This window comes from Grampus griseus (assembly GCF_964374135.1).
Source record: "Grampus griseus genome assembly, chromosome: 2".
NCBI classification, from domain to species: domain Eukaryota; kingdom Metazoa; phylum Chordata; class Mammalia; order Artiodactyla; family Delphinidae; genus Grampus; species Grampus griseus.
Window position 1 is genome coordinate 48,772,873 of NC_139018.1, and position 26,432 is coordinate 48,799,304.

General features: G+C 37.6%; 1 protein-coding gene across 2 annotated transcripts in view; it reads right to left on the bottom strand.

Annotated features, from left to right (window-relative positions):
- FRMD6 (FERM domain containing 6) overlaps positions 1-26,432 on the bottom strand; it is a 79,435-nt gene that overhangs the window by 26,943 nt on the left and 26,060 nt on the right. For both annotated transcript variants that reach the window (XM_082648091.1, XM_082648090.1), the window contains exons 2-3: positions 8,031-8,275; positions 2,279-2,369 (exon numbers count right to left, since the gene is read on the bottom strand). In XM_082648091.1, the coding sequence (XP_082504217.1) occupies positions 2,279-2,369; positions 8,031-8,129 (190 nt within the window). In that variant the 5' untranslated portion in view covers positions 8,130-8,275. The remainder of the gene's footprint in view (positions 1-2,278; positions 2,370-8,030; positions 8,276-26,432) is intronic.

Sequence of the window (26,432 nt, forward strand, 5' to 3'; positions counted from 1 at the left end):
GGAATGATGTTCTTAAGATGAACAGAAAATAAGACTGCTAAAAAACCCATATAAAAATGATCTAAACATGTGAAAACAAGCTGGTAAAAAATGTAAAAATTTTCTGATTTCCCAAATGGACTCTTTTAAAGAGAGAGATATTTCATATGAAAAGCCTTCCTATCTTGTACAGTTTTCAATCTTTTTAAAAAAAACTCCTTCTTTTTCCTCTAACCATCACTATGGGGGCATGCTCTTGGAAAGCCCTGGATACAAATGTACTCATTCTGGAAGAGAAGTGTGTCTCTTTGACTGCTTCAAGGATAACACACTTGACCACGCTGTCACTCATGACTGAATGTTGGAGTTTGACTGGAAAAGCATCATAAGAGAACAGGAAGGGTAAAGCTACTTTTTGTCTATGAATGGCATATTAAGTCAACCAGTTTGGACGAAACGGGTAAGGAAGAGGTCCCCAAACCAAGAGGACGCTACTAAAATCCACTTATCACGTCAACTAAAACTATCTCCCATCTCTCTTATGTTACCAATTAAACATGAAATGGACAAGATCAGACAACCTTACTGTTGAATCTGATTTGTGTTTGGCTTGAGTTCCTGTCTGAAGAAGCAACATAATGAATAGAACAGACTGTTCACCATAATGGCACATACATATTTTTTTAAACTATCACTGTGTCTCTACCATCTGACAGTTTGACCAGAGCTTTGTACTTCAGGAATTCTCAAGCACACATCAATCCTGAAAACAGGTGGAACAGTGATTTCCATTAGACCTGAGAGAAAGCTGAAATGGAGAGAAGGCAAGGGATATGTCTAAAGCCACATGGCTAGCTAGTGGTAGAACCAAAATCAGAACCAGGTCATCTGATTCCTGTTCCAATGTTTTTTTGCCATCCTGCAATCTCTCTTTTAAAAAGGACATCTGAGTGCTCGCTTCGGCAGCACATATACCAAAAAGGACATCTGAAAAACTCTTATTCTGAAACCTAAGGAAGCTGTAAACTGGTTTTATGAGATTGACTTGTTCAACAACAAAGATCAACAGTCTGGCTGTAGCTGTAGTAAGAATTAACTCTGAGTACAAAATAAAAGTAAGGTTACTTAGAATCTGTAGGGCATCTTATACCCCCAGACCCTTCCTTGAAAGAATGACTGAGGTGTGTACTAATACAAGGATAGAGCTGAGCATCTGTGTTTTTACTGCTTTCACTACCACAGGAAGAAGCTGAAGAGCAAATGGCTGGTTCCTCACTTCCTGCTCCATGCTCTCTGGCCTCTCCAGAGCTGTCTTTTTAGACAACTGAAAACTGCTCACTCACATTTTGGAGCTGAACTTGTTGATCAGTTGATCATGATATACTTTCCAACACGGCAAACCTACGCACTTTATGGTACTAACCAGATTCTCAAGATATCATAAGCCTTTAAATTGAAACCAATTCCAATAGTATAAAATAATTCATATCCAAATATAAAATATAGATAAATTTCACAAAAAAAGGTCTCCTTGGAAAACTGAGCAAAGATTTGAAAGGTTTTTGGCATCTAGAAGACTAACTTAGAGAAATCTTAAAATATGATTTGAAAGAAGAACGCTTTAAGGAATGGCTGCACTTAAACCCTGGGAACTTAACTCTAACTAAGGTGTTATTGGCAGAGAAAGCTTATATGGAGCCCTTTGCTTGAAAATCTTCTCCACATAAAGTATACAGAAGAAACTGATCCCATTTCTCTAAGTCATGTGTTCTGACTGGAAAAAAGAGAAGGGGCAAGGAAGGAAAAACAGAAAATAAGAGTAAATTAATAGATCACTTTGTTATACTATATATTCAACAGCAAGAGAAGCTGAATAGAGGAAAGTCAGTTTTATTATGTTTAAATGTCTTTTAATGTTAAAAATTATAAAACAAATTAAATTACAAAAACATCCAATTTCCTACTAGCGCCAGCTGCTCCCTGAGTGCAAAGAAACAAAAATCAATCTTAGTTCATTAAAACATAAAAGAGCAAACACATAAAACCCAGACTCCTAAAGAGGAACAAATTTTTAAGTTCAAACCATAATAAATTCATGACCTAAAATTCTAAACTTGTAAGAAATACAGAACAGTACTCATATTAAAATATGAGTACTAGATTAAAAATCATGATCAGTTTATGGGTATTTTGACAATCATAATTACATAACAATATGCTCAATTTAAGTTACAGCTATAAAATGTCATTTCCTCAGGGACAGTTGGCTAACTCCATCAGAGATGGGATTGAGACTTACTTTGTATAACACTGAGTCCAAAGAGGTGACAGTCCTTTAGCCTGAGTAGGTCACACACCTGGACCAGCAACTGGTGACACAGAATTTTAACCTATAGGAAAAAAGACAAAAACAAACACACATTTAAGATAACAATTCAGCGAAGTCCAGTGAGCCACAATCAGGCAACGTAATGCATCCTAAATACATGCCTTGAAGGGACAAGCTGACACTAGCAAAACGACAGTTGGTTTATGGAAATCACTTTAATCTGCAGCTGTGTTTCAATAATAATGATCACAATTCAAATTTCTACAACCTGGTAATAAAGTACCACTGCAATCTTGTACAAGACTCATAAATCTTAGGATACATGGATAAGGCCTTACTCTATAGCTGTGGTGCATGATAAATATGTATTTCAGAAGGAACCCCAAATAGCCTAATCAGATTATCAAAATTATTAATTTGGCAAGTATCTTTACAAAGAAAGTTTTCCTCTTGATGGTCTAAACAAAATGCTCACATACTGCACAATGAGTGAATACCTAGCTTTTATTTACTTTAATAATTGACACATCTTGTAAGTACCTAAACCAGGTTCTTTTTCTGAGTCCTAGTATAATTCAAACATAATAAAACCATATTAATTTGGAACTCTGGGGTTAAGTTATTCTGAAAAGTCACATGTTGAACGATAACAGTCTTTAAAAGATACAGTTCTAATGACTTTTCAAATGTTTAATGAAGTGTTTTGGGAGACAATAATTCTAATGAGTCTGCCTTGTTGAATTCAGAACCACTAAAGCTTATTAGTATTGGGATTGACACTAAGAGACCACGTGGGTCAATTTCTTCATCTGATAGAAGTAGAAAAGAAAAGCCAGGCAGCTTGCAGTCATGTAACTAGTAGTGGCAGAGGCAGCAACTCACACCTTTGCTCATTTTGTATTACAATATTTTTGTATATGTATATTAATAAAATATGTGCAACATGACAGTTTATCAGTGTAGGTACATATATTGTGTGGCATTTCCCCTCGTATTTGTAATATTAACTTGCAACTTCTTTCTTCAACAATGATGACAGTTACAGTTTTAATGATTACAAATTCTAAATTAGTTAACTCTGAATTAATGACTTCTTATCATACCTTAATATGTAACTCAGACTCAGAAAATAAAAACATGTTGAGATCTCTTGACAATTGAAAGCCAAACAATTCAAAATGGTGACAATGTCAACTGGAGTAAGAAAAATAGGTTTACAGCTCTTTTCCACATTCACTGTTAAATGGCAAATAATCTGAAGCACCTTATCCACTAGAAAGTGCAAAAAGTATTTATGTAAGGCCAGAGAGTACCACTTAGGCTGTTTTAGAAGTTACAGGAACTCAGTGAAGCTGGGACAGTGTCTTATTTTATATTCAGGATATACAGCAGGCACTCAGTAAATGTCTGATGAACAAAAGCTAGGGATCTGATTTTCCTGTGGGCTCCTCACCTTCCTTCTGTTCCATGACTACAGACGACTCTCTGACCCACTGAGCAGATCATTTAGTAATGTGCCACGTAAGAATTTAGGGAAAATGTATCAATACGTATCCACCAACACCACTGGGGGAATACATTTGCCAATAGGAAATCAGTATCATCTTCGTTCACTAAAAAGACTTTGGATTTGAGTTCTATATTACTGTGATTCCACTTTACAAATAAGCTTAAATAAAGAAAATGATAAAGTAATGGAAAAAGTGTCTAATGTTAAATAAAATTGAATTAGATACTACAAATTTGAGACTTCAGATGTCATATAGTCTAGGACTTCTTTAATCTTTAGATTTGACTGTATTTTAAAATGTCATGGGACTTCCCTGGTGGCGCAGTGGTTAAGAATCCGCCTGCCAATGCAGAGGACATGGGTTTGAGCCCTGGTCTGGGAAGATCCCACATGCCGCAGAGCAACTAAGCCCGTGTGCCACAACTACTGAGCCTGCGCTCTAGAGGCCGTGAGCCACAACTACTGAGCCCACGTGCCACAACTACTGAAACCTGCGTGCCTAGAGCCCGTGCTCCACAACAAGAGAAGCCACCGCAATGAGAAGCCCGCTCACCACAATGAAGAATAGCCCCCGCTCGAACTAGAAAAAGCCCGCACACAGCAACGAAGACCCAACACAGCCAAAAATAAATAAATTTTAAAAATATAATAAAAAAATAAAATAAAATGTCATATACAAAGCACTCTGGGTAAAACGTGATAAAACATTAAAAGAAAAATTCCAAACCACACGGTGTATGCAAAATGAACTATGTTGTAACTTTGCGTAACTGCTGTTCAAATAATGCTGTGCATTTCCCCCCCACACCTTATATAATTATTATTGTTCCGCTAGTTTAAATCAAGTATTTGGAGCCTAACTGAAAAAGCTCTTTAACAACTATTAAGGAAATAACAATGTTCTTGTTTAAAAACTGTAATTAAGTAAGGTTGTGGCTCTGAAGTCTTACCTGCTGTGAAAACAAGCTTGAGTTTTTTGCATTTGCATATTATGAGTCTTTAAGGCTACATTTTAGCTGACTGTGAAATTTTTCAAGTTCTTTAATCTTCAGGAGCAATGGGAACATTAAAAAGTGCCATAGAGTATGAGGTATTAAGAATAAGAATGAAAGCATTATCTAAAAATATACTCTATATGGAACTTTCTAATAAAAACAGCATTTGATTCTCAATGTCAATGGTTTGATATTGAGCAAGAATGTTTAAAATACGCTCCAGAAAAAGAACTGTTCACTCTCTTCTCAGTGAAGAGGTGTAACCTCTTACCCATAATTTATATCACTCAAAAATTTTGTGGCTCCTACATTTACCATCATTTGATTTCCAAAAATTTCCAAGTTCCCATATTTATTACCTGATGATTAAAATCATTTAGAACAGTCCCTATTAGTTCAACTCATGGAGAATTAAAAATGACCAAAACACTAAATTTACCCCACATGCAGAAAGGCAACATTCTATCAACTACATTTGTCAGGGAACAAACTTTCTTTGTTTAAAAAAAAGTTTAGAAATGATTTAAAAAATGAGACCATTAATGAAATAGTTTTGTTACAGTTAATTTGTTCTACCACAACTCTACAAATATCAGCTGCTATTTTCCAAAGACAAAAATAACACTTTGTAGAACACGACAGGCCTTTGGCAGCCCTGAGTTGGCTTTCTAGCGAGGAGGGAACTGCATACTACTTAACCCAGTTCCTCCTCCCCGTCCTTTGGTCCAACAGCTTGCTTGCTAATGAGGAGTCGGGACATGGCAGGGCCGTCTATGGACCCTGGAATAAGAACAGGTCTACGTGGGAGTCAGACTCCACAGCTGAGTTTCATTAACAGTGAGACCACAGCTCAAAGAAATGAAAACAAGTGCTACTCTATTAAGTGCTCATTCACTGAGCAATTCCCAGGTACCACGCACTGTAATAAGCATTTATTCATGTTATGTCTTTATATCCTCACAATGTCCCTGTGAGGAGAGTAAGATTATCTCCACTTTATAGAAGAGGAAACCGAAGCCAAAAAACTAACTTGCCCAAGGTTGCAGAGTAAATTGTGAAGTACAGATTTCCACCTACATCCCCCATCCTACCCTAGACTTACTAAATGAGCATCTCCAAGGAGTGGAGTCCAATAGTTTGGGTATTTAACAAGCTCTCCAGGTAATTCTGATGGACATCAAGTTGTAAAATCACTGATCTACAGGAACGAATGGACTGGCTATCTGCCAGTCTGTTCTCTGTAATTATCTTCCTCAGCCAAGATTTTAGTACAAATTAATTTCTTAGAAAATTATAGTCAGCTCCTAGTATTCCTCATGAAGTCAGATTAGTCTTCCTTCTAACTTACCTGAGATCAGTAAGGTTTTGCCCCATATCCTGTATATGAGCATACACACACATAAACACATGTATACACATTCCACCAGATGAAAAGACCGAAGAAGTGGAATGGAGAGAAGTTTCTTAAGTGCTTATGCTTATATTTATGTATATTTAAAAATTTTAATTGATCTTTTTATATAACTGTATAAAAGAACTCAAATAGCATATTCATGTATACATGTAAATTACATTTTGATATATTCTGACAGTGCCCATACTGACAAAGAATGATAATGTTGCCAAAAATAACAGCCTATCACTTCACAAAACCAAAACAACTTCAGGTACCCTGAGTAGAAATGTAGCTAATCAAAGGAAATTCTGCCTAACGGATTGATAAAGTTCATTCAACAGGCAGGTTTGATGCTCAGACAATTCCTGTGAGCAAAAACAAGGTTACATTAGTAAATCTGTGAAGAAACTGTGGTGACTGACAGAATAAAACCCAAATAATTATGGTAATAAGCAGAACCTTTTCCTATTTAAACTTTTAATGGAGCTATTTAAATGTCATATAGCTTCATTATAACATTTAGAAATATTCTTTTATACAGCAATTGGGTTAAAAATATAGTTGCATATAGCAAAGAAAACTAATTCAAGGCTTGCACTAAGGCAATTTTTCCCTTAATTCCATCAGAATACAATCAGTGAAAGAATATGAAAGTTGATAATAGGGAGAGGGGTTGAAAAATGCTAGGCATGATTGTGGTTACATAAAACTGTTCGGCAGTCTCTACCAAAGCTAAACATATGTGTACTTCATGATTCACAATCCACTGTCGGGTATAAGCTCAGAAATGTATACATATGTGCATATACATAAAATGTTCCAAATAGTTTCATTTGTAACAGCCCCAAACTTAAAATAACCCAATATCCATCAATAATAGTTGGAAAAGAAACTGGACATATTCATACAATGAAATATTATACAATAATGAAAACGGAATTACTGTCACATGTGATAGAATGGATGACTTTCACAGGCCAAATGTTGAGTACATAAAATATACCCAGATATAAAAGTGAGCATATCACATAATTTTAGCTGCATGAAGTTCAGAAACAAGAAAATTACTCCATGGTGATAGAGGTGGGAATAGTCATTACCCTAGGGTGGAGATTACTGACTAGGAGGGATCACAAAAGATCTTTCTGGGGTACTAGAAATCTACTATATCTCAAGCTGGATGATGGTTACATGGATGTATACACTTGTAAAAATTCACTGAGCTGCTCACTGAAGATTCCTATACTTCACTGTAAGTAAATTATAAGCCAACTTTAAAAGTAAAAAATACAAAAAAGTATCATATTCCTCAATGTCCAGGTTAACTGAAAGAGTTAACTCTGACTCATGAACCATAAGCAACAGTTTAGTACTCAAATACACAGCCTATTCTTGAAATTGGCTAGACTTAGGCTACAGGTTACTATTAAAACAATGATCAAGCGCGTGTTAAAAAGCTAGCAATTCTGTATTGCCATTTCACGTGTGTAGGTGACAACTCAAAATTATTTAAAAAGCAAACTCAGATATCCATAAAAATTGTATTTCAATAAAGGTTTAAAAATAGCAAAGTGTTCATGTTTCTATAATATAATAACCAAAATTCTCTTATTTTTACCAGACAAGAGAATGCTGAAAGCAGCTAAACTTAAGCCATAATTCAAAGTTTATACCTGTGTAGACCACTTTAATACCCCAATTCTCCCACATTATTAATGGTCTCATTCTGTAATGATTTCATCCTTAGCCAAGTCATAATTTGAATGTGGTCACTGGTGGGAACATCATCATTTAGACATTTCTAAAGTGGGATCTACTCACATTTATGATGATGTTCAGAGATTCATCGTTGGGAAGGAAAATACACACACTCCGGCGGTCTTGCATGACTCTGTTGTTATGGAAGTTCAATTTGTTCATTGTGTTGTGGGCTCTCTAGTGATCAGGGCTGGGCTCCGAGTCCTCGGCAATTCCTCTGGTTCCGAGCACTCCAAAGCCAAACTCTGCTCCTCATCACACGCCCTACAGAAGAAGCATCACGACATTCGACTACGTGGGTTTCATAGCTGTAAAAAAAAGCCCAAAAAGAGGCTGTGAATAAAGGCGGTAAGGTTGGTGAGGAGAGAGAGGAGGAGAGAGACGAGGAGAGGAGCAGCAGCACGACTGGTCTCGGCACAGGTACAGCACGTCTCACAGTGAGGGCTCCCTCGCTTAATCAATGAGAATGCACAGAAACGTACTCTGTGCTTTGCCCGCTATCAAGTGTTTTAAAACTTTCAGGGACTTCCCTGGGGGTCCAGTGGTAAAGAATCCGCCTTCCAACGCAGGGGATGCAGGTTCGATTCCTGGTCAGGAAATCAAGGTCCCAAACTAAGGAAACTAAGGTCCCATATGCCGCAGGGCAACTAAGTGCCACAACTACTGAGCTCACACACCTCAATGAGAGAGCCCGCGTACTGCAAACTACAGAGCCCACGCGCCCTGGAGCCGGCGTGCCTCAACTACAGAGCCCACGCACCCTGGAGCCGGCATGCCAGAGCTAGAGAGAGAAAACCCGCAGGACACAACTAGAAAGAAGGCTGAGCGCCATAATGAAAGACCCCAACTGTCTCAGTGAAGATCCCATGCGCTGCAACTAAGACCCAACGCAACCAAAAAAAAAAAAATAAGGAAAATAAATAAAATAACTATTAAAAAATAAACTTTCATTCAGTCATGAATTAAACATAAACCCTCTACATTTAAGGCAGTACTGTGTACTACAGGGCTCACAGAAGCAGAAGCCTGCCTTTGAGAAGTTTCCAGTCTCACATGGGAGAAAATGAAGGGTTCTGGAATAAACAAACAAAATGACAAAATTGCAACAACAACAAAATTACCAATCTCTTTCTTTTTTTCTTCCATTACAATCAAACTCATATAAATGTCCTGGCTCTTACATTATATTCCTTCTTCAACCACTGAGGTCTGGCTTCCACTTCCTTCTCTTCACCAGCATGGCTTTGCTACAGGAAGCCAGTGATCTCTAGACCATCAAGAGAATCCACAGGATTCATTTTGATTGATCTCTCTATGTACAACACTTACTGAGGTTGTTAAGCCCTCTTTACAACTTTTTTCTTCCTGAGTTTTTATGGTGCTGCTCTCTCTTCTGATTCTCTAACCTGACAATGCAAACTTAATTTTTCTATATGTTATTTCACCAACCAGTTAATACATAGAAATAACATGACTGTATAAACTATATTTGTATACCATGGATTTTGGATACCTCTCATATGTAATCAGTTTATTAAACCATGTCATTTTATTTTTTAACTTCTCTCAGATTTTCAGTGTATAGAATTTTGTTTGCAAGTAATGAAGACTTTATCTCCAATTTTCAATAATCACACTTTTATTTCTGTTTCATGTCTCATTGCATTGGCAAGACCTTGAAGAATAATTTTAAAACAATGGTGGATATTTTCTATATTTAATGAATGTGTCTAGTGTTTCATATATTATTGCTAATATAACACTATTCAACCAAGGTATGTTAAGACTATTTGTCTGTCAAACCATTAGTAATTATTTATATTGTTCCTTTCCAGCTACATTTGTAGGATATGTAGGAATTTCCAGGCAGAAAGTATAACCATACAGTTTTAATAGAAGAGCTATTATCACTGCTGACATAAATCAAAGCATACATGAGTCTTATTTGCTTAAGGTTCAATTTCCATCTGTTATCAGCAGGAAGATGGGACAGAATATATCTTACATGGCACCATGAGTAAATATAAACTAGTATTTCTTTTTAAAGTATGAATGAAATACCATCCACAAGGGAGCTACTCAAACTAAGTAAAAACATATACAGTAAGTATTTCCTTATTAGGAAGGTGACCAAAAGCCCCTTAGGAGTATTCTGCTTCTCTTAAAGCATAATAGCAATTGTTTCACATTAGGTTGCAGCCAGTACATCACCCTACAGGGTCACCAGAGGTCAGTGCTATAGTTCTCTCCAGTATGGGATGGTTAGCCCACGTGTTCTATGACCACAAACTAACTGCACTCAAAATCCAATCGTCAATCTGCAGAACGCACACTTTTAGTTTAACAGTTCCAACGCACCAATTGGAGGACCAGTGTCGGCTGCATCAGAATCACCTAGGTGTTTGTAATAAATACAGAATCCTGAGCACAGTGACATTGCTACTGACTCATAATCTCCAGGGTCAGCGCCCAGGAATCTTAATCTTTTAAAAAAGCTCCCCAAGTATTTCTGATATGCAGTCACATATGGAAACAACACTTTAGCTAAAAGAAAGAAGTTGCTGAGCAGAGGGGTGGATATAACACCTTCATAGAAGATACTGGGAAAATATCTTGAGGTACAGAATTAGGGATAAGCAACTATGTGAAATATAGCACACATCATCACTATAACTAAAAAAAAAGTCCTCAACATTTTCAAAGGTATGAATTCCTAAATCAGGTCAAATTTGTGTACTCAGAATGTTCTCCTAAAAAATGTAACTAGGTGAGGAAACAGGATATCCTGTATAACCTCTCTTAGCAATTCAGAAAGCACTGAAGGCTCTGAGAAGTCCTACGGGCAACTTCTTAAATTTAACTTAATAATTTTCAAACTTACTTGGGCACAGAATATTTCCCCGCAAGAAAAATCTATTAAGGTCCTGTAGAATAATATTCTCAGGCATACCACCTGAGAAATACAGTTCTGAAACAATTTCATTGTCAAATATTATATTTCATGGCAAAATTTTTCCCTATGAATTGATACATTCCAAAATTTAGGCCTCCTCTCTGACATTAAAATCTTTTCAAGAAATTATAAGCTATGATTAAATGTAACTTGTTTAAATTCAAACCCTTAAATGATATTAATCTCAGTATAATTATTCAAATCTATACTTCAAATTGAGTTACTCATATAATTTTCCATTTCTAATTAAACTAATTAAAGGGGGATAATTCTACTGACGTAATTTCTAGAATTTAAAAAATAAACTAGGGAAAAATATCTTCTGATTTTTGGGATGTTTCCAGAGCCTCATTAAAATAATTTTAAAATTTCATGGATATGATTTTTATTTACTAGTTTGTTTATGGTTCAGATAGTGCAGTATTAAAAAAAAAAAGACTAGAAGAGGATTATTGAAGAAAATTTTATAAAAGCAGAGTCTTTAAGAAGCGGTGCTGCTTCATTGCTCCTTTTTCTGCTTTGAGGATAGCAAACTAGAAAAGCCCTGAAAGAGAGATAGTATTAAGATTTTACTTTACCCAGGCCTGCATTAAAGCTGATTAAAAGGTTCCACTGAAATAGCAAAATACCCATATCTCTAATGTGCTTCGGTATAAGATTTAATCTTAAGTTGGAGAGTCCTGGGGGAAAGAATTCGACTAAATTTAAACTAATTTTAATCATAGAATTTAGCCTCTGAGCCATTGGCTACTTATTCTGTATCCTAAGCTAAATCCCAACTCAGTCCCAGGAGGGCACATTTCCTACTCCAGGGCAGCCCTTGTCTGTTCAACCATCTTGGGATAGATTATTTATGAAGAACAAACCATGTTATAGTACCATATTTCCCAGACAACAACAAAACAGCTTAGATACTGATCAAACCCCATCCTGCCATCTTTACAAACACCCAACTTACAAATAAAATGTTAAGCTATAAGATTTCCCCACTTGAATTTTAAACCCACATTATTGTAAATTCCTTACTTTCTGACAAGCCCCATTGGTTACAAAGTTACTTCATTTCTTTTAAGAATCAGGAAGCTACCACCTAGTATGGACATTCAATATTGATTTTCATTTTTTAGAAATTATTGGATGTAGGCTTTAAAACTGGGTCACCCTGGAATAAAAGTATGGGCTTTAGTTCATTATAATGTATCAATGCTGGTTCATTACAAATGTTCCACACTCATGTAAGAGGTTAACAACAGGGAAAGTGGGTACCTGTGGGCTACAGAGGAACTCTGTGCTATCTTTGTAACTCCTGTATATCTAAACGTATTCTGAAGTTAAAAAGTTTATTAAAAAAAACCCTAGGTCACCAGAAACTTCCTACCCATACAATATGTATAGTCTCACTTTGAATGCAGGCAAAGGAGGAGTCTCAATTCTGAGACTGTCACCCTAAAAAAAGTGAACAGGTGGTTAATTTGATAAGAAAATTACTATAATGCAAGCAAGTCTAATAGGCATATTTACACAGTCAATAAGGTATCTCTATTACCTAACAAAACTAAGGCAAACATTATCTTGAAAAACTGGATTGCAGACAGCCCTATCTTTTAATTTAATCACTACACATTAATGAAACTCAAGTTATACACACAGCACTGTAGTATTTACTTGGTGAAAAGCAGAACAGAAAAGCAATAGAAGATGTGCCCCTATACTCATGAATTCACCATCTAGTTAGGGATATAACAGGGCCAAGGTGCTTAAGATGATGACGTTGTCCCTGCTTGCCAAGAGCACACAGACTCCAATGGGCATTTCTTATGAAAAGACATAACAGATGACAGCATTAGGTATATGAATACTGTAGCTAAGATCATTTTGGAAAAAAAGGACATGGTCTTTTAATGAATGGTATCCTAAAAGTGATACCAAAATGCCTTTGGTAAAATTAGTTGGCTTGCTGTTGTTCACTTATTCATTCATTCATTCAGCATACATGCATTAAACACCTACTATGTGTCACGTGTTGTTGTGAGTGCTGAGTACACAGCAATGAACAAAACAAATATTCCACTCTAATGGAGACAGACAATATAGCGTAGATGGTGACATGTACTATGAAGAAAAATAAACCCAGAGTAGGTGAGAGAGTTGATGAAGATAATGTGGTAGTGTGGACTGCTATGTCATACACAGTAACCCGGGGAAGCATCTCTGACAAGTTGATGTTTTAGCAGATACCAGAACTAAGAGAGGGATGTAATTTATTCCCTCCCTCCCTTCCTCATTTCCTTCCTTATTTCCTTTCATTCATCCATCCATCTCAGGGAAGAGATTTCCAAGTAGAGGGACAGTAAATGCCAAAGCTCACTTACTCTTCAGAAAAGGTAAAATAATAGCAATAATGATAGCTAACATTTACTTACTATGTGCCAAGTGCTGATGGTTATACTTAAGGTATATCAAAGAAAACTGAAAACTCTTTGCCATGCTTCCCATGGAGAGGCGAGATCTGTTTCTCCTTCTCTTGAACCTGAGCTGACCCTGGACTAGTTCATACTCCGTCAAAGTTCTGCCTCATGGATGACTCAGTAACTTGTAGTTGTTATTCTTCTTGTCTATCTCCTCTATTCAGATCTTCTTAGAGCAGGGTCACTAGCTATGTGTGTATGTGTGTGTGAGAGTGTTTGTGTGTATTTTTAATCTCCAATGGCAGGCATATAGTACATGCTCATTAAAAGTGGGTTGTATGGCTTACTACACACATGTCTTTGGACAAGGAAGATTATACAGCAGGGTTTCTTAACCTTGGCACTATTGACATTATGGGGCCAAATACTCATTGTAGTGAGGGGCTGTCCTGTGCATTACAGGATGTTCAGCAGCATCTCTAGTCTCTACTCACTAAATGTAGGGAGAATCCCCCCACCCCCCAGTTGTGGCAACACAAAATATCACCAGACATTGCCAAATGTCAACTTGCGGGCAAAATCACCCATTGTTGAGAACCAATTGTTGAGAGAAAGTTTCCTTATTGAGTCACTATGGGCTACTTTTACCATCCAGCTATTTTTTAAGTAGTAGTATAATTCTTACCAAATAAACATTTTCCAACTAAAGGTCAGCAACTAAGTTCCAAACTCAGAAATCTGGATTGAACCTTGAAGTCAAATTTTTCAACGTCTTGAATGTCTAATGGCCTCTAGCTTCAGAACCACTTTGAAGTTTAGCCTGCTTGAAACTTCAATTTAATTTTTTTTTTATTTTTATTTTTTTTGCCGTACGCGGGCCTCTCACTGTTGCGGCCTCTCCCGTTGCAGAGCACAGGCTCCGGACACGCAGGCTCAGTGGCCATGGCTCACGGGCCCAGCCGCTCTGCAGCACGTGGGATCCTCCCGGAACGGGGCACGAACCCGTGTCCCCTGCATCGGCAGGCGGACTCTCAACCACTGCGTCACCAGGGAAGCCCGAAACTTCAATTTTTAATGGAGTATATTGCCAAGCTTCTCATGTAAGTAGACTTTCATTATTACCAGGTACTTGTTGCTGGCGAGTCCTATTATTATTATTTTTTTTTCCGGTACGCGGGCCTCTCACTGTTGTGGCCTCTCCCGTTGCGGAGCACAGGCTCCGGACACGCAGGCTCAGCGGCCACGGCTCACGGACCCAGCCGCTCCGCGGCATGTGTGACCTTCCCGGACCGGGGCATGAACCCGTGTCCCCTGCATCGGCAGGTGGACTCTCAACCACTGTGCCACCAGGGAAGCCCGAGTCCTATATTTTGATCCCAATATCTAGAAATATAAAAACTGACCTGGAAACAAATGATACCTGATTTTCAATTTGTCTGTATGCTCTCTGTATTACGAGAATATTTTCTTTCTTAAGTACGAGTCATTTGCTTACAAGGGTCATTTTGGATCCACAGAATTATTTTCCTCATATAATTTTATGAGTAAGTAGGGCTTCCCTGGTGGCACAGTGGTTAAAAATCCGCCTGCCAATGCAGGGGACACGGGTTCGATCCCTGGCCCAGGAAAATCCCACATGCCGCGGAGCAACTAAGCCTGTGCATCACAACTACTGAGCTTGCACTCTAGAGCCCGTGAGCCACAACTACTGAGCCTGCGTGCCACAACTACTGAATCCTGTACACCTAGAGCCCGTGCTCCGTAACAAGAGAAGCCACGACACTGATAATCCTGCACACCGCAACAAAGAGTGGCCCCCCACTCGCCGCAACTAGAGAAAGCCCACACGCAGCAACTAACACCCAACACGGCCAAAAATAAAAAATAAATAAATTTTTTTTTAAAAAAAAGAGTAAGTAAATTGTACATTTTATGGACTCTTTTGGAGTTACTGTTTTATCTAAAAAAGAAAGTAGCTGACATCTATCAGCTATCTGGAGCCAAACCCTCTGGAAAGAACATCAGACTCTTTTGTTGCTGTCTCTTTCCCACCTCTAACCATTGTTCTAGTAGATAAAGGAGGGACTGAAAAGCTGAAGATCACCTCCCATACGGTTGAACATCAGACGTTTAGAGACAATATGGACAGAATACTGATTAAGAAGACAGACTTAACCTCCCCAATCAGACAAACCTGAATCCTACCTAGATTCTACAATAAGAGCTGTATGAACTCGGGCAAGGAACCTAATCTGTGAGCCTGACTATTCATCTGTAAAATACGTACTACTGGCCTACTAGGATTATTGGTCAGATTAAATGAGACAATGGACATAAAGTACTAGATATCAGGTTGTTGGGGGGATGCTCATTAAAATAACCATCATGAGTTGCCAGCTCATGAGAAGATCTACAACTGATTGACAAAAACACGTATCACCTAGAGATCTAGAGCTTAGAGCCAGAGGCAGCATCAGGGCTAAACTTTGGGATGTCTATTTGGGGTGGGGAAGTTAAGTCTACTGTTGGTTGTAAATGGGACAGCTGTATTATATAAGGTGGTAATTCCTCTGAAATTTTATGTATTGAAAAAGAGAAAGTATGTATGAGTGTATAGGTTCAAATGTGTGTGCTTGTTGACTAAAGGATGGAATGTAAAAAAACATCTGTTTTCATCTGCTTGGTACCATCTCTCCACTGGGGAGTGTCCCTCTCCCATCCCAGATATTTCCAGTGGAGCTATCAATCACAGTGTACACTCTACTCTGGAAGGGTAGGGATGTGACTCAAGGCTGGCCAAACTGGGTACGTCATCTTCAGTCACAGTGCTTGGTCTAAAGGAAGAACATATAACTCAAGGCCAGAATTCCTCCATAAAAAAGTATACAAATGGAGAGGGCTGCTCCTCTCTTTGGATTGCTATTTGTGAGAATGATATGAGCCTGGAGCTGCTGGCAATCATCTTTACATGGTAAGAACTTTCCTGAAAGAGAAGCTCAGAAAGCATCCTCGTTACATCATTTGAGCTGCTACAACCAGCTGTGTCTGAAGCCAGAAACTACCCCTAGGAATTTCCATATGTGAGTGAATAAATTATTCGTTCTCTTCAGCTAATTCTGCCACTTGCAACTGAATGAGTCTTTTTGAATACAGCCCATCCAAACAAGCTGATATACTGCTTGATACATTCATTCATTAATTCACTGAATGCCTACTATCACTGGCTACCCACATCAATATTTACTTGAAAAAAACATTGCCCTAAGTTTTAAAGTTTTTCTCGATTCTAAAACAAAGGAGAATATTCTCTATGGTGAATATTCACCATTAGCAGAGAAGACCTGAGAGGCAGGAAAAAAATCTGAGTAGATGAAAAATTTAGGTGGTTGAGTTGCTGGTCAGATACCATCATTCTCTAAGATCATTACATACAGCAAGTGATTTATGGGTATAATGCATAAATTCATTCAAGGCAAACAAAGTATACAGGGCAATTAATTCATAACAGTAATTTTCAGCAACAAGAGAATATCTTATCTGGAATACTAATTTATGGGTGAATAATCCTCTCTTATTAAAGACCACTATGTGTTTTTACAGAATTGTGCTGAATATGCTTTTATTATGTTTTCCACTTATAATAAATTACAGTAGCTGCAAAAAAATGCTTTTTCTGCAAACAAAATAGCTAGAAAGCATCGTTGATATATAATTTCGGAATTGGTCAGTTTATAGCATAGTTGTAGCAATTTTGCAAAAGTTGGTAAGGGGAAAATCATTAAGTTAATTACCACATGCAATCTAGTATGGACTATAACCTGACTGTAACATTATACACACTATGTAAGTGGCTGTGTATGTCACTTGAAATGCAGTTATTATAATATATAGTTATTGTATGAGAAGTTTGCAGGTATGTAAATATATGTAGTTATTTTAAATATGTAAGTATACATATATCTTTTTACATAAATAGCATATGTATGTAAATATGTACATATAATACAAGTGATAACTACACGTGAAATGTAGCTATTGAATCAATGGAAAGTTTAAGTCAGGAAAAAGGCAATATAATGTGCTGCTTAAGCTTGGACTCTGTATGTAGCCTGACTGCTCCGATTTGGATGCCAGCTCTGACACCTGCCACTTGGATGCCCCTTGGGCAAGTCTCTTCACTTCCTTGTGTCCATTTTTTTCACCTCTGAAATGGAATTGTTGGGAAGATTATTAATTGGGTTACTCATTTACTACTAGGTAATGTTACTGACTTCCTATCATGGAAAGCAAGTGGAGGAATTGCTTTTTGGTAATATGTGTTGGTTCTAATCTATCTATTCTGTCATTAATCATATCTTGAGTTTTGCAAGACATAGTATTTTCCTCCTGTTAGTAGCTAATAAATTATTTCATTTTTGTATTTAACCAATGAGATTTGCTGCACCTTGAGGCTGGGAATGGAAAAGAACCTTCCAATTAAAGTGGACTTGAACTGGTGCCAAGTAATGCTTATCATACTCTAATGAATAAAATTATATGGCTAGTCCTTGGCTATAGACAAAGGCAAGGAAGCTTTGTATTGCAATAAGGAGAAAAATGAGTGAAATGGATGTACTCATAAGCTGTAGTTAGCACTGTAAATCACTGTGACCAACATGACTCTAGTAGGAAGCATAAAAATGTTCATACCTTTCGACCCAGTAAGCCAACCTTGGGAAATGTATAAGAAGGAAATAATTCAAACAGAGCACCACACTTTTGATCAAAGGTACTTAAGGAACCATTATCCATCAGAGTAAAAACTGGAAAAAAAAATCTAAATAGTCTAACAACAGCAATGGATTAGTAAACTATTTTATGTCAAAAATAACATCAATAATAAAAAACACCAGGCTTCCCTGGTGGCGCAGTGGTTGAGAGTCCGCCTGCCGATGCAGGGGACACGGGTTCGTGCCCCGGTCCGGGAAGATCCCACATGCCGCGGAGCGGCTGGGCCTGTGAGCCACGGCCGCTGAGCCTGCGTGTCTGGAGCCTGTGCTCCACAACGGGAGAGGCCACAACAGTGAGAAGCCCGTGTACTGCAAAAAAAACCCCCACCATTTACTGAGTACATTCCCCCCAAATCACAAATACCCACTACAGCCAAAAATTACCCTGTTTCACTGTATGTTTTTAGAACAGAACTTGCAGGAATAAAGAAGTAAAGAAAGCCTCTAAATCTAAGAGGTAGGGAGAAAAAAAGAAAGAAAAAGATTGCAAGTAGTCTGTTAGTCCATGAACAATCATAAGCCAACTGGCATTTGAGTCCTATAACACTGTTAAAGTTTACTACTTTTTGTCTCTCATACCATTTCTAAATTCTGGCCCTTAGAGACCTTATAATCTCTCTGAAGAGCTGAAATTAACAGTAGAAAGTAATACAATTGTATTTTAAGTTAAATGCTAAACTGCACGGTAACATAATGGTTGTGGGATTTGAGAAAAGACTGAGACCTGAGCAGAGTGCAGCACTCAGGCCAATTTCATGGAGGGAAAGGAATGACTTGTATGCGGTTGGGAGAAGAAGGAAGAACTGCAAGGGTGGAAAGCAACACAGTTAAGGCCCCGAGAGGGGAGGCAGGAGAGAGGCCTGCCCACCCCCCGCCCCAGCAAAGACCAGATGGATGACATCAGGACTTAGAGCTCCCCTGCATCTTAAGGCACTTTCTTCAGTACCCTGAGAGGCTTCTGGCTCATCAAGACATCATACAGTGGGTCGTTTTTTTCAAAGTTGTGTTCTAAGTTAATGCAACCAATCACCTCCTCTAGGTCTGGCAATGGTTTTGCACACTGTGGTATTCTGACTGCCAGACCTTTGAATTTTCCCCTTCTTTGACATTATTTTCTATGACCATACTCACTTTATTCACTCAATTATAGAGGCAAAGCAAAGGGTAATGATAACAGTGATACCTGGGGAAATAAAACCACCACTTGAGATTAAAAACATATTTCTGCAAAGCACCATTCTGGTATACTCTCCCTAAACAGAACAGTTATAAGCATAATTCTTTTAATCAACAATTACAGTGGCTTCCCTCCTGGAGTTCATAAAAGAAGTAATGGGAATCTTCAGAGTTATTTTAAATATTTCAAAAAGTCTAATAAAATTGGCATATGTACCCATGGTGATATCTCAAGGGAAGTTAAAAGCACATTCACTTAAGTAACTTCAATATCATTTTTAAGTGCTTCTTTTCATAGCACAATTAGTTTCACCTGCCAGATTAAAAAAGTGAAAACAAATGACTTAAATGACTTAAATTTATCTTGATAGACAATTTTTCCAAATCTAAAGCCAAGGAAGGTGGGAGAGAAGGATAACAAGTGATCCTCAATGGCTGAAAGGTTGGGATAGATTTAGTTGCTATATATACATTTAAAAAATAACCTTAGTAAGGAAAAAAAAAAACCCTTCCTTCTGTCTAGTCTATCATTCTAGTGGCTTTCTCTCCTGCCATACCTCCTCACTGGATTTCTAAATGTTCTGTCTTGTCTCATTCTTTAAATCTACCACCCCCGCAATGCTGTCAGGGTGACCTCATTAAACTGTACATCCGATCTTGCATATCACACCCCAGCTCACATTCTTCAGGGCCACAGCACCTCCACAGGATCGCATCTGAACTGTGAGGCACAGCAAACTTTCACCATCAGGTCCCCTCCTTCCTCAGTGTGGCCATTCTCCAAGTCACGTTTTATATTACTGAAATTCTTTTCCTTATGGTTCCCTGAACAAGTTTTGCTCTCATATTTCCATGCTTTTGACCATGGTGTTTCCTCTGCCTATAATATCCTCCCTTGCCTATTATTCCACCCACCTCCAAAAGAACAAAAGCAAAGAATATTCATTCTCTCTGGAAAACTCAAGACACTGGTCTGTGAAGCACGTCTCCACATCAGTAGGCAGCTGAGGAAAAAAGTTGCACTTTTATCACCTTTGTACTTGTTAGCAAGTCTGTCTCCCCAGATAGCACTGGAACCTCCTCAAGGATAGGCTCTGGCAGCATCTCTGTGTTTCTAATGCCTGGAGTAGTACTGGGTCTGTAACAGGCACCCAGTAAGGTATGTTGACTAAATTATTTAGAAAGTCACCAGAAATGTGAATGAATTCCCTAGCAATTAAGATTAAAATTAGGTTCTTTAAGAAGCACTCCCCTCACCCCAGCAATGGGAGTCAGTATTGGTCACAGCTTCCTGAATATTTTCTGTATGTTAATTATAGGTGAAAGAGGGCACCTTTTTTCTTGTCTTTAAATTTAGTGGACAAACGTAATGTCAATACTGTCAACAAAGTACAGTTTTTAGGAAAGTCTCCATGTGTATCAGGTCAAGCCAACTTTCTCCATGTGTATCAGGTTAAGCAAACATATATAAAGATACATTGGTTGGGATGCACTAAGTTGCAAGTACCCAAGATATCCAAATTGAACTTGGACTCTGAAGCCACACTGCCTGGGTTGGACTCTTTGACTATTTACTAGCTGTATGACCTTGGACAAGTCCCTTCACCTTGCTACATCTCAGCTTCCATATCTTTAGAATGGAAATAATAACTGTATCTACTTTAAAGGGAGTTATAAGGCATATGGTAGACACTATATAAGTGTTAACTACTGATAGTTAAACTAGTTAAATGATATAAGGGGAATTTATAAAAATTAAAGTAACTGGAAGCCTAGAAGTAGGACGGGTAAGCTTGTGGCTGGTTTGATGTAGTAGTTAAACATGTCATCCAGGACCTAGTTTCTTCCTGGCACCTTGGAATCGCTCCACTTCAGGGCCGGCATCTCTCAGAGTAGCCAAATCAACCAGAATGTAGAGGCAAACAAGAGTACTGATACTCTGACTGGATGTCTTAGGCTACAGGCCCCCTATCACTGGGCAGGGGCATGGAATAGTTAGATTAGCTGAAGCCTCCCAGGGCCCACCTCCAGAGCTAGAGATGGGATCAACTTCCCCTGAAGTACATGGACATCAAAACAAAAACATGGGAAGTTGGGAGATGAAGGCAGATGCTAGATAAGCAACCAACAAGAAGAACAAAGGCAATGGTAAAAATTCATAAATTTTAAACCACTGAAACTTCATTTTTTCATAGCCATCTGTATTCAAAAGTCATATCGGTTTAGCAACTAGGGCAAAAATTCCTTTCAACCAAGATGAATTTCTAGCATGACATTGCCAACAAAAAGTGCTGTTCTCAGGGAAAATCCTCCAACTTAGAAGCATCTGCTTCTAATTTCCACAATGAAATCTCTGATTCCTTCATTCATGGTAGATGCATTTAATTCCCTCTGACACAGAACTGCAGCTTTCTAGATAATAATTTTGCTGTGAAATTCTCATTATCTGGTGGTAGTATATGGAGCTCTTTAAAGATTGAATTAAGCATTTGAGAAGCTGCTAGCTTTCTTATAACACTGAAAAAGGATTTTACATGTCATGAAATGGTTCTTAATAACAAGAATGAAATAAACATACAAACTGGAAATGCAAAAGTCCACTGGCAGTAGAATAGGTAAATAAAGTACGGTACATTAACACAATTCAGCACCGAACATTAATGAACTACAGCTACACATTAACAAGTATGAATCTCAAAAACAGTGTTGAACAAAAAAAGCCAAGTTGCAGAAGACTATATATGCTATGATTCTTTTCTATGAATAGCAAGTTCAAAAACGGGCAACCAAACAATGATTCATTTAGGGATACATACATATGCGGTGAGACTATAAAGAAAGGCAAATGAAAAATTAACCTCAAAATTGTAATAGTGGTACTGAGGGGTGGGGGAGGCTGAGGTAGGGAATGTCTTCAGGAAAGGGTCAGGGACTTCAAAGGTGCTACAGAAATAGTCTTTTTCTTAAGCTTCGTGGTAAATACAATGGTGTTCTTTTATAACTATTACTGTTTAAAATGCACATAGACATTATAAACACTCTTCTATGTGTGTATTTCGCAATTTAGAAAAGTTAAAGTCGGAGGTACTGATGTTAAAATGCTGTGAATAATCACATACCACTGATTAAACTTTAAAAAGATATGTAACAACCAGTTATACAAGGGTTAAGTCAAAACCCACGTAGTCACTAACCAACAATGCATCTTGAAAGGAATTCAGGATGAAAAAACAGGATGAGGCATTCCGTGCTTTAGATAAACAAGCTCCTAGATAGTTAGATGCAAATCTCAGGAAGAATTTCAAAGACCCAGCTTCTTGCATCTTCCCATACATAGAAAAGCACTAGAATCATTAACTTGTGATATCTGTTCTTTGTGATTGTAGTAATCTTTTACCAAGATGTATGCTTGACTATCTGTATTTCCTAGCCCCAAAATTCATATACATACTGGCTCCTCACCTACCTCTTCAGAGCAGTTAACTCAGAGCTACTGAGTGGCTGTTTCCTGGGTTATATATAGTCCCCAGTGAGAATAAAACTTAACTGAATAAAACTTAAACTCACAACTCTCATGTAGTGTGTTTCCCTTAAGTCGACAGTGGATTATGCATGGGTTTCTATCTACTACTAAGTGAAAAAGTAATGCAATAAAGTACAATCAAATGAAAACCTTGCCACTGAATCAGATATTCAAGATGGTTCAGTCCAAACCCTTAATTTTACAGGTTAAGAAACTGACACTTAGAATGACTGGGCCAAGATGATACCAGGTAGTTTTAGGCAGCTGGTGTGTTTTCCTTCCAGAATTTTTCTTCTCTAAGTTCTATTCAAAAACTCCCATGGGTAGAAAACAATTTAGTTTAAACTAGTCTCTTTGCAAAGTTCGTATTTCATATATTTAAATAGAAAGTTAAGAAACATGTTAAAATGATTCACTAAAGTAAACATACCCAAATGCTAGTAAAACCTGCCTTTTATCCTAATAGTTGTAGAATTATATGTAAAAAAAAAAAGTTTATGAAGCCAGAAAAAGACTTTGAAATGCTAAGAATCCAGTTTTTACACTTATACATAAAAATTATGGGCTGAAATTGTTTTAACCGGACACACCCAAATGAGCAGCATTACCTGGACACACCCTCACACACGCACATATACTGTGCATGTGTCAAACGTGCAGAATGGTGTGAAGTGAGACTCACAGGGCCAGGCACCCTCTACAGTAAAAGATCAAAAGCACAATCTACAGACTTTCAAGTAAAAGATTCCTCTGGACATTCTAACACGGCTTTATAGTGCTACAAAAGTCTTATTTAACATTCCTTTAGGGGTTTTGCTGTGAATATGTAAGTTAGAAACAAAACTATCACATAAATATAAAAGGCATCTGAAAATATCAATTTAAAAAGAGAAAAACAAAGATTATTTTAATCATTAAAAACCCTCCTTAGAACTCTGATTTACAGTTTGAAAAATCCTTAAGGGAAATGATAAATGTTTGTTTTATATATGGCTTCTTTTTTTTAAACTGAAGTACGTATAGTTGATTTACCATTTTGTGATAGTTGCAGGTGTACAGCAAAGCGATTCAGTTATTTTTATATATATATTCTTTTCCAGTATAGGTTATTATAAGATATTGAATATACTTCCCATTGCTATATAGTAAATCCTTGTTGTTTATCTATTTTATATATAGTAGTGTGTATCTATTAATACCAAACGCCTAATTTATCCCTTCCCTTTCCCCTTCGGTAACCATGGTTTCGTTTTCTATGTATGTGAATCTGTTTCTGTTTTGTAAATAAGTTATTTGTACCATATTTTTTAGATTCCACATATAATTGATATTATATGATATTTGTCTTTCTCTGTCTGACTTACTTCACTTAGTATGATAATCTCTAGGTCCATCCATGTTGCTGGAAAAGGCATTATCTCATTCTTTTTTATGGCTGAGTAATATTCCATTGTGTGTGTGTATACTACATCTTCTTTATCCATTCATCTGTCAATGGATTCTTATAGGTTGCTTCCATGGCTTGGCTATTGTAAATAGTGCTGCTATGAACATTGGGGTTCATGTATCTTTTTGAATTAGTTTTTGTCTTTTTTAGATATATGTATGACTTCTTTATTATAGCTTTACAAAATATTTACCATTGCTATTGTCATGCAGGGATACATCTCCAACACATTAAAAGACACTCATTCCTAACAAAGCTTTCAGTTACCATTAACCAGACACTAACAATCTAAACTTTAAAAACATCTCACCACCCACTTCCACCACCACCACCCCCCATTCCTCTGGGGCATCATCAAATCATTAGCCAGTCTACTCTAAGGAGAGAGAAGTGGCTTGTGTCATTCTGGAGAAACATGAATCCAAGACTGTTAAGATTGCTATGGGGAACTTCACTGGGAGCCAGGGCTGCGGCCTTAGGTTTTTCCCAAGGGAATCGTCAATCAGAAGCTGGCTCTCCTCTACCTGCCATCCAGTGTTTAATTCCCTTAGCTTCTGGAAGACAACTACCATGAATTTGCCAGTTCTATCAAGTATGAAATCTGATTTTCCAGTGGTACTTACCTATGTACTAACATTCTATTTCCCATATACCAATACACAGGCCTTATTTCTGGAACTCTTCTCAACTAGGGTTTTGAAATAAGATAAAAACCAAGGTCTACTCAATTATTATCCACATATTTCAAAGGGAATAGATATAAAAGCCACTTAACAGTGAACCTCTGGGCTCCTTGGTGTGTGAAGTCAACAAAACCCAATAGAAAGTCACTAAATAGCCCATTTGACCTACCTGTTCATTGGATTTTCTGGTTCTGTGCTGTGCATTCCCCCTGCACATTGCCAAAAGAGAGCATTCCTTCTTACAGTAATCATCCTCTAATGCTGTGAGAAAGACTTCAAGTATGGTTTTTAAAGGGTGTGGAGGAAGGAGACCAGAATTACACCTTGCCCTACACTAACAGGGTTAATCCTCCATGAAAAATGGAACCACAGCTCAGCCCTGAAGGTTAGAGTTAAAAACAAACAAGCAAACCAATCAAACAAACAAAAAACAGAAACCACCCTACCTCTGCTCAGGACTGAGTTTTTTATATGGCTCTAATCATGCTGGAATGGCAACTAGTTCTGAGGCTGACCTACAGACTTTTGTCCTGGAGAAACCAGATGAGCAGCCTATTCCAAGGTCTCAGCCATCACTCCTGACGAGACAGTTGTGTAAAACCAGTAGTGCGTCACTGCCATTTTACTCCCTTAACCCTACCAAAAAAAGGCTATATTTTGCCAACAATTGCCTTGGAATCATCTCATCTTAGATCCAGAGGCAAAACTATTCAAGTGTTCAAAAAGTCATTGGGAGAGAAGTGCCTCTTTCCCTTCATGACTTTCTCATTTGGAAGAGTGAATTAAGAAAACATGGTGTTGGTCCTAGTCATGGGCTTTCTATGGAAAGCTGGATGAGAATTCTTTTTCAGATATAAGATTTGGAAAGTTGTAAGTTATCTACTGGCTTTGCAATTCAGTGAAAGTCTCAGGGAATTCAGGAGATAAAATTCTGAAATTCCCTCTAAAGAGTCTTTCGAAAACATCTTCCAATCGAATTAATCTGTCTACAATGTGGAAATTATTTGCTCCAAGAGTGTAAAAAGTCATGACAGTTTATGAAAAGTCTACAGCTAATATTACACTTAATGGTGAAAGACTGAATGGTTTTCCCCTAATATTGGAAACAAGGCAAGGATGTCCGCTCTCACTACTCACATTCAAAGTTGGAGGACTTACTAGCTGACTGTCAGCCTTATTATAAGGCATACGAATAGTAATCAAAACAGTATAATATTGGCCTACAGACAGACAAATAGATCAATGGAATAGGACAGATAGTCCAGAAATTGAGCCATACATAAAAAGTCATTTGATTTTTGACAAAGGCGCCAAGGCAATTCAGTGAGAGAGTGAACTCTCAATAAGTGGTGCTGGAATAATTAGATATCCTTAAGGAAAAAAACGACCTCAACGCATATATAAAAATTACTTTGAAAGGATCACAGATCCAAATGTAAAAGCTAAAACTATAAAACTTACAGAAACTTCTAGAAGAAGATCTCTGTGATCTTGGGTTTTTTAGGG